The following is an 8945-nucleotide window of genomic DNA, read 5'->3' as shown; positions in this document are numbered from 1 at the left end:
TTTTTGCGGAACCTGGTATTGGACTCAGGCCCTTGCGCTTGCCAGGCAAGGACTTATTCTACTGAGCTATCTCCCTGGGCCCCTATCACTGTATATTCTGTTAGTTGTATATAACCCTGAAATATACGAAGTATAAATGAGTAACTTAAAGAGTGTGGAGAATGTGTTAGTGGAGAATATGTTTCAAGATGCAAGTAGGTTATGAAAACAAATTAGGATTGTGATTGAGAATATGAAGTGACAAGTATTCTAAATGTAAGCTATGTACATAGAATATATCATTGAACCACCAGTAATCCAAAAAGTGTATTGGTCCTATTTTATAGTTAAGAATACTGCAACTAGTAAGCTAAGACTACCTATCTTGTAAAATCATTTGAAATTTAAGTTAATACCAGGATTTGGGTAATCACCCTTTGTATAAAACGGATTTACTGCTAAGCAAACTTAGGAAAGAAATATGTTAATAGAAGCAGAATGACCCAGACAGGTCATATTTCAGTCAGAAATATATCCATTATAAAATATAGCAATGAAAATATTTTTTATTAATTACTTTCCTAAACATCAAAAGGTAAATTTTAACTGACTTAACTAATAGAAATAATGTTGTAACTATATCACAAAATTAGGAATTTTGACAAGTAGAGTGTGTGTGTGTGCTACTCCTAGAAAAATATGTTTAAAAGTAATTTTATTTTAAAGTTGTTTTTTTTTTTTTTTGTACTGGGGCTCAAACTCAGGACCTTGTGCTTGCCAGGCAGGCACTTATGCCACTGAGTTGTTTCCCCAACCCAGAAATGTTAAAAATAATTTAAAAAAATGTTTAAAGCTATTCTGAAATAAATGTGATCAAGAGTAAACACTGATCATCTTTTCTTTCCTGTTTGAATTCAACAAGTATTTATTGAGTGCCTACTATGTTCTAGGTATTGTTCCAGGTACTGGGGTCACAGAAAACAATTAAAGAGCCCTGTATTTCATCTGTGACCCTGGGCAAATCTCTGTACCTCTCTGTACCTGTAGTCAGCTGCCCAGCTGGGGAATAATCAGGATGGGTTTGAACAAGACTGATTATCTTTAAGTTTCTTGAGGCAAAGACATTTAAATAAATTTTGCAAGTACTAGGGCTTGAATCCTGGACTCACTGAGCTATCTCACCAGTGTTTTTTTCTTATTTATTTTATTTATTTTTGTACAGGGTCTCACTAGGCAGCTCAGACTCATAGTGATCTTCCTGTTTTCAGCCTCCCCCAGTGCTGGAATTACAGGTATATGCTGCCACACAGGGACTCAGTCAATGGTTCAGTGCACTTGGGGGTGGGGCTCACCAGTGTTTTAACAGAGGTTTTATGAGACAAGATCTCATTAAGCTACCCAGGCTGGCCTCAAACTTATGATCCCCTCACAAACTCAGCCTTCCAGTAGCTGAGACTGTAGCCACGAACCACCATGCCATAAGACTCTTCATTAAAATTATCATTTACAAGAGGTAGAAAAACTCAAATGTGGATATGATCCAGTTAGAAAACACCAGCAAATAACAAAGGCAAATACTACTATATTACTAGCCTTTAATATCATCAAAACACAGGTGCCTTCACTCCAGCCAATTGTTCTGGGTGATGAGAGTAGAGGCTGTTTTGTCAGTGCTCTGATGTTTTAAAGAGAAACTAAATACATAGATTTTTGATGTAAAAGCATTTGATCTTAAGATTTTGACCCATAATTAAGATTGGTTAACTTTTAACACTAATTTAAAAGCTGTATCTTGAGCTAAATTCCATGTATATTTTATTTATTTATTTATTTATTTATTTTAGTACTCCACCTCTTTATTGTCAAAATCACATGCAATTCAAAGTAACTGTCAATGAAGCTTCTGTTAAAAGATCTTCCAGCACACTGCTTCAGTTTTACGATTAAACAATATTGCACTTTAAGATAAGTTCAGGATTCTCTTCACGGAAAGCAAGTATTGTTTCATCTGTGCTTTTTCTTAAGACTAACAGCAGAAACTACTTTAAGAATCAGTATTTCAGGGTACAGTAACATAATAAAGTACCTATTTTAGAATCTTAGAGGTTACATTGTAAGAAACTCTTTATGTTTTTTAAAAATATGAAATTCAACTCAAAGATCGTAAATTGGTAGTTTTGTTCCTCACTGAACATGCAGCACAGTGCTAGATACACAGTAGCATTCCTCAAATAAGTATCTGGACAGTGAGTGAGTGATGGAGCACAGCAGTCTGCAGGAGCCATGTTGGCAAGATGGGAGAATCATTCAGTGACTGTAGCTGAGTGGAGTGTGAGTTCTAGAGAAAAAAAAATACAAATTTGTACTTATTTATGGAAGGAAGACCTTGGATTTCTGACTTTGATTTTTACGCTCAGAAAGCAAACAATTCATAATTTAATGGTATTTAAAAGTTTGGTGTAGAGATCTTTGACTAATCACTTTCAAGAGGTGTAAAGTCCAGTATCTTTTGAAATTTATACTACTTTCCCAAAAAGTAAATATGATGTTGTACTTATTATGCAAAGCAAGAGCTTCACTGTTCCCAACCTTAGGTAAAATATTAATTAAATGTAGTCTTTTGTTTTTAATCATGTTCTATCAATTATAATTTTAGCTATAGTAGCATCATATTATAAAAATGAGTACTTCTGCAGAGTGATGTCACCAGATACTCTGATTTTGTAAAAACAGGAATGACAAAAATTTGACTTTTATATAATATATTTACTTTAGCTGTTTAGCTTTTTAAAAGAGAAAACATCTTGTCAGGCAAACAAGCTGAGTTTGAAAGCTCTAGCCATCCTGTATGTCTGTGGTCTGAGAACTCCATATTAAAAATCACCTAAATGGAGGGCTGATGAGATGGCTCAGTGGTCTAAAGCACTTACTTAGAATAAACTTAGCAAAGCACAGGGACCGTGGTTCAATCCCCCAGCACCACATGCCAGCCAGCCCCGCCCCCTGGTGGGCTGAGCTGGCCACACACACACACACACACACACACACACACACACAAATAAATAAAAAATAAATTAAAATAAAAAATCACCTAAATGGCAAGACCAAAAGATGAAGGGAGAGGGAAGGCAAGAGGGAAAAGTAAAGAGAATTAAGATGTGTTATTTAGGGGCCAGGGAGATAGCTCAGTAGAATAAGCACTGACTGGCAAGCACAAGGTCCTGAGTTCAATCCCCAGTACCACAAAAACAAAACAAAAACCTAGAAATATAAATAAATAAAATTTGGGGGCTTGGGAGATAGCTTAGTAGAATAAGTGCCTGCCTGGCAAGCACAGGGTCCTGAGTTCAAACCCTGCAACCACCATAAAATAAAAAAAATTCAGGGCCAGGGAGTTAGCTCAGTAGAATAAGTGCTTGCCTGGCAAGCACAAGGGCCTGAGTTCAATCCCCAGTTCCACCAAGGAGAAAAAAAAAAGAAGGGATGTGTTATGTATCTGTATGAATTCCTTAGGAGGAGTATAATAATTGTGTACTGCAAACATGCACTAATAAAAATAAATTAAATTTTAAAACACTTGTTTTAATATACTATTAATAGATTATTATTATTGGAAAAAAGAGAATTCATTCTTTAAAAAATTTTTTAAAATTATTTGTTTATTTATTTGGTACAGGGTCTCACTATGAATCTCAGACTGGTAGTGAACCTCCTGTCTCAGCCTCTCTGTTGCTGGGTTTACAGGCATGCAGCACTGGGGATTAAACCCAGGTCCTTCTGCTTGCCAGGCAGGTGCTTAGACCATCAAGCTATCTCTCCAGCCTGAGAATTTACTATTTCTGCAAATTACATTTTAACATTGAGATTCAATTTCTGTCTGCATGTATCTCAGTTCTTATTCATGGATGCTGAAATGTAGATTATATGTATTTACACCTGCAATTTGAACCTATTGCAAATATGAGCTCAAAAAAATATTTTCCCTTCTTTCTTCTGGAATTCACTGATAAGAGCTGTAGAGAGTGGTATGTTGGTTTGGCTAGAAGAAAAAAATTAAGCATAGAACTCCTGAGAATGAAAGCTGTGGAACAAGTCAAGCAATTGGCCTAGCTGATGGACCACCCATGGGATCTCAGTATTCTGTTGTTATCTTAGCAATAGAACATTTATGGGGGCTCATTACACAATGAAAAAACATTTTTATTCACAGAAATTTCCATACGTAAAAGGGAATAGAGACATTTGCACTATGAGCCTCTTAAACTGTATTTCTCACAATGTTTCACTTTTAAAGAGCTACATCTTTTAAAACATCACATTTCAAGTCCTCCTCTGGAATTTTAAAATAAATAAAAAGTAATGTAGACTTAGAGGAATAATAATGACAATAATTTGATCTTAAAGGGCATGTTTTTAATTTATAAAGGTTAACAATGGTTCTGGTAGCCTGACCGCAGGCTCTTTAATCTTGTGCACTGTGGATGATACTCGACTTACTGAGACAGTTGCAATGGCAGACCCATTGCTTTGCTTTGTGTTCTGTTCTGATATGGGCCTGCCTTGGTGTTTGAAAATGCTTATTCTAAAACACCTTGCTAATGCTTGTCATCTACCCAGCACAAAGGCTATTATCTTCTTCACAATCTTTAAAGTTTTACAACAGGGATGATTTACTAGTTTAGTGGCAAAATATTAACCCTGCTAGACTGTTGGAGCAAATTTGTAAATAATTCCTTAGTGTTATAAGATTTTTATAAGTGCTTTTATTATTAATTTTCCAAGTTTTTCCTCTGATATATAGCTTTAGGAGGATAGCATTATATGTTCTACCATTACTTTAAAGGCAAATGAATTTAGTAATTATTTACTATAAAGTTTTATGATATTCCTAAAAATAAATATTTTTTTCAGTTGAAATATATCTTGGTATTATAAATTTTAAATGCTATCAATACACAAAAAATGATCAATTTGTGACTAATGTTTATAAAATAAGCCTGTTGTGGAATTGATAGTGGAATATACTTGGATATATTCCAATTTTTACAATCTTAAAATGCTGTTCTAATTTAATCTTTCTTCTCTGTTAAAGAATAATATATTTACTTATTCTGAGCAAAGAACAATTCATGTAACAGTTAATTCAACATATATTAATGCATTATTAAATTTATTAGATGGTGTAAAACACCCTGTCTTGTCTGGAATAACAAGATAATACCCCTTTCTGATCTGTAGCTCATTCTTCAATGTTTTCTGTAAAATGTGGGGACAACAACATAGCAGAGTCTGAATTTCCCAACACACAAACACGCGCACACACACACACACACACACACACGACATCTGCATGACATGTATGTAGTTAGTACCAGTGATGAAAATATATATTCATGGGTAAATTAATACATGCAGGCTCTACCACTTTTCAGCTCCCCCCCCCCCCAGAACTGGGGATTGAACTCAGGCCCTTGTGCTTGCCAGGGAAGCGCTTATTCTCCTGGGCCATCTCCCCTGCCCCTCCACCCATTTTATCCCTTGAAATTGAGAGATTTTGTTTTTTGGTCAGTAAGAAAAAAAATATTTGGGGACTATTTTCAGGCACTTTGATTACTTTAAAAGTTTTCCAGAATCCTTCAAGAAAACAAGGAACAAAATAATGAAACTGCTTTTCATACTGTTCCATTGGATAATGATGGGTTATAACAATAAGTTTTTAATTCTTTTCAGGACATTAAAACTCTCTTTTTAAGGGCCAGCAAGGTAGCTCAGTGGACTAAGCGCCTGCTTAGGCAAGTGCAGGTACCAAGTTAGATTCTCCAGCATCACATTGAGCTGGCCACTTAGATCCGGCATGGTGGCACATGTCACAGCACCGGGGAAGCTGAAAACGGGAGGATTACTGCGAGTTCAAGTTGCGTAGTGAGAACCTGAACCAAATACATAAAAAAATCTTTTTATTGTATTTTATTTTTTTAGCAGCAAGCTTCTCAGCAGTGTCGTTTTCCAGACTTGGGAGGCCATTTACTTTTCAGTGTGGTCTAAAATATATTAGATACAGTATCTGATGACCTTCGTTTATCTCATATCACATTGAATAACTTCATCTCATTCTCTTATCTAAAATATTTACGAGTGCATAAATACTTCTTAGAGTTGTTTAGAACCTGACTCACTTAAAACCCATACCATGCTCTGAATTGTTTTGCATCATTATTTCCCTTCACTATTCGCCACTTAAATCTGTCCTCATACTCTTTTTCCTCACTCAGGCGACTTTCTCAGGAATCCCCTTTCTGTCTTTGCACGTGTACTGCTCAGAATCACCGCACAGTGGAAGACTTACATTTTTCCCCAACAGATGCCACTGGACAAGCGTCCTGTCTGCAGTTGATGATGCAGCCACAGGGCAAGTGGGCCCAGCGTTTGGACAAGACAAACACAGGGGTCACAGTGGTGGCCAGCAGGGTTAGTAGAAAGCCCACGGTCTCGAAGGGAAGGCACTGAACCCCCGCCACTCGCTTGACCACCATGTGGATCTGGAAAGATGAGAGAGCTTCAGACCTCACCTCAATCCCATTTTCCACTTCCCAAGCCTTGCCTGTAAGCACACAGCCCTGGTCCCCTTCTAAGTCCCTTTTCCTGATAAGAGAGCTAAGAGCTTGCTCTCTGTGGATTTTAGGGCTGGGCTCTCGGGATCCCGTCTCTCAGGATTCCACCGGCTTTGGTACTTTTTGTCCCTGAGTGCCGGGTCTGCACCCGCTGCTAATTAAAATCTCCACCAGAGAGGCATGAAATACAGCTTGAAGTAACTACCCAGGGAAGCATGGGGCCCATAGAGCCAGGAGCAGGCACTTCAAAGGCCTTCGCCACAGCAACCAGAGTCTCAGCCCCACCCAGGCGCACATTGCGATCGAGCGCCTCTGCCGCTTCTCCAGCCAGAACAAAAGCCAGCTCTGCTTTTCCGCACGCAGCTCGGCTCAAGCTCAACCTGCTCCTGCTCTGCCTGCTGGAGAGAGGCCGAGCAGAAAGGGATGACAAAGAGTGAAAGGAAAACCTTACCCAAAAAAAAAAAAAAAAAAAAAATCCTCCCTCTCTCTTTTCTAAATAGTCCCAGATTTTGCAGTGAGGCACGCGAACGCTCTCGACCACAACAGAAAACTTGCAGCTCGCGGCCGAAAGTGCTCCTCTGCCTTTCAGTTCTGAAAAAATTACTCGGTGGCAAATGCAAAGGCTCCCGGGTAAGGTGCCGACCGGGCGCTGTCTTCCTACAAAGTGTGTCGCTTCCTGTAACCGAGCCTTTGGAACGCGAAGGAACCTCTGCGAGCTGCGGCTCCCCAGACCCACCCCGCTGGGCTCCACTCACGCATACCCGACACACACATCCTCGCGTCGGGCAACGGCATTTTTACCATCAGGGGCAGCCAAAGAATGACTTTTGTCAGCGCTAGAATCAAAGCGAAGCGTTTCTGCGCTGTCCTCCTGGTGAAGCTCCTGGTGCCATAGAGAATCCCCGGGTGCAGTCTACGTCTGCAGGCTCCGGTCCCGGTTCCAGAGGCCGGCGGACGCGGCCCAGACCCGGATTCTGAGCTCGGGGAGCGCGCCTCTGGGCCGGGCGGAGCGGGACCTGTGGCATCCCCCAGGGACAGGGACTGCTCTCTCCCTCCAGAAGGAGGGGTCCCGGGAGTGGATGATCTGCAGGAAATTTCCTGGTAGTACGTGTGGAGTCTCCATGGCTCCTCGGAGCACAGCAACTGGTGAGTGAGCGGGAACGAGAGACCGGCCAGGAGTCCGAAGGCCGAAGCGTACACGGCGAAGAGGAGCAGCACGTAGGAGCTGGAGCCGTCTGCCAGGCAGCCCCAGGGCGTGCGCACGAAGGCTCCCCAGCCGCAGAGCGGGAGCGCGGCGAGTCCCAGGCTGGCTGCCCACACGGTGAGCGCTGCTCCGAGCACCCGGCCAGAGCGTTTGGACGCTTCCTGGCTTCCCACACCCCTGTGCATCGTGTAAAAGTTATAGGAGACTAGAAGAGTCGCCTTCAAGTTGCTCGAGAGCCCTTGGCACAAATACAGTAAGGCAGAGGTGGTGCACAGAGACTGGAAGTAGCCAGGAACCTCTTTTGGCCACTGCAAAAACATAAAGATAGTCACAGACAGGACGCTCATGAGATCATCCACAGACCAAGAAGCCACAAGCATGGACACAACAGTTCTTTTCTGCAGTTTCAGCAGGGAGACTAGTGAAAAAATGCTGCCTGTCAGAGCCGCAAAAGTCATTACACATGTCAAGCAAAAAAGACAGATATTTAAAGTTCCTGAAGAACTGGAAAGGTCCGTAGAATTACGACTTTCTTCCCGTAGGCTAGAACCGTTTAATAAGTTACTGAAAGACATTGTCCTTAACTAATATTAATTTCCCTTCTCAGTGGATCTAATGATTTTCTCAAAAGAAAATATGACCGTTGCAAATAGAAGTCATTTCTCCTACCAAGTTTCTCTCTAGACGTTTCTCTGGTCAGTCCTGCAGAAAACGGTCAGGCATGTTTCCTTTAGATGTGACTCAACCCATATGTAAAAATTGGATTCCATTTCAGACATCGACAAAAGTTTTCAATCTTCCAGTGAAAAACAATCAAGCCCTAAACTCCCTTCCACCACCCAGTGTCAGGCCGGAGAGCACAGACTCCTCAGATAGATTTAAAAAACAATGATGCCTGGATCCTTTTGGGTCCTCTGGAGCAAAGCAGCTCCCAGCTTGATGTAATCAAACTCTATTCATTTCTAAAAGCAGTAAAAGCATTTGGTTCCAAAGAAGCTAAATTCAAAGGCAGAGAGATTATCAGGTAAGTGTCAAGTCTGATGGCAGGGGAAGAGCGAAAGGGAAAGGAACCGAGGGAGAGAGAGGCAAAGAGAAGCTGAGAGGAGAGATAGAGTGGAAAGGATGGTGAAGTGGTGAAGGGGGGGAGGGAG

The 8945-nt window shown here is 40.6% G+C and overlaps 1 protein-coding gene across 1 annotated transcript in view; it reads right to left on the bottom strand.

Annotated features, from left to right (window-relative positions):
- The window catches only part of Gpr149 (G protein-coupled receptor 149), an 81929-nt gene extending 73560 nt beyond the window's left edge, over positions 1-8369 (bottom strand). The window contains exons 1-2 of the mRNA XM_004648227.2: positions 7392-8369; positions 6326-6518 (exon numbers count right to left, since the gene is read on the bottom strand). Coding sequence (XP_004648284.1) covers positions 6326-6518; positions 7392-8369 — 1171 coding nt within the window. The remainder of the gene's footprint in view (positions 1-6325; positions 6519-7391) is intronic.
- Positions 8370-8945: the final 576 nt, after the last annotated feature.

Source organism: Octodon degus, unplaced genomic scaffold (assembly GCF_000260255.1).
Source record: "Octodon degus isolate 3935 unplaced genomic scaffold, OctDeg1.0 scaffold00368, whole genome shotgun sequence".
Taxonomy (NCBI): domain Eukaryota; kingdom Metazoa; phylum Chordata; class Mammalia; order Rodentia; family Octodontidae; genus Octodon; species Octodon degus.
This window is presented reverse-complemented; position numbering and strand designations above follow the sequence as displayed.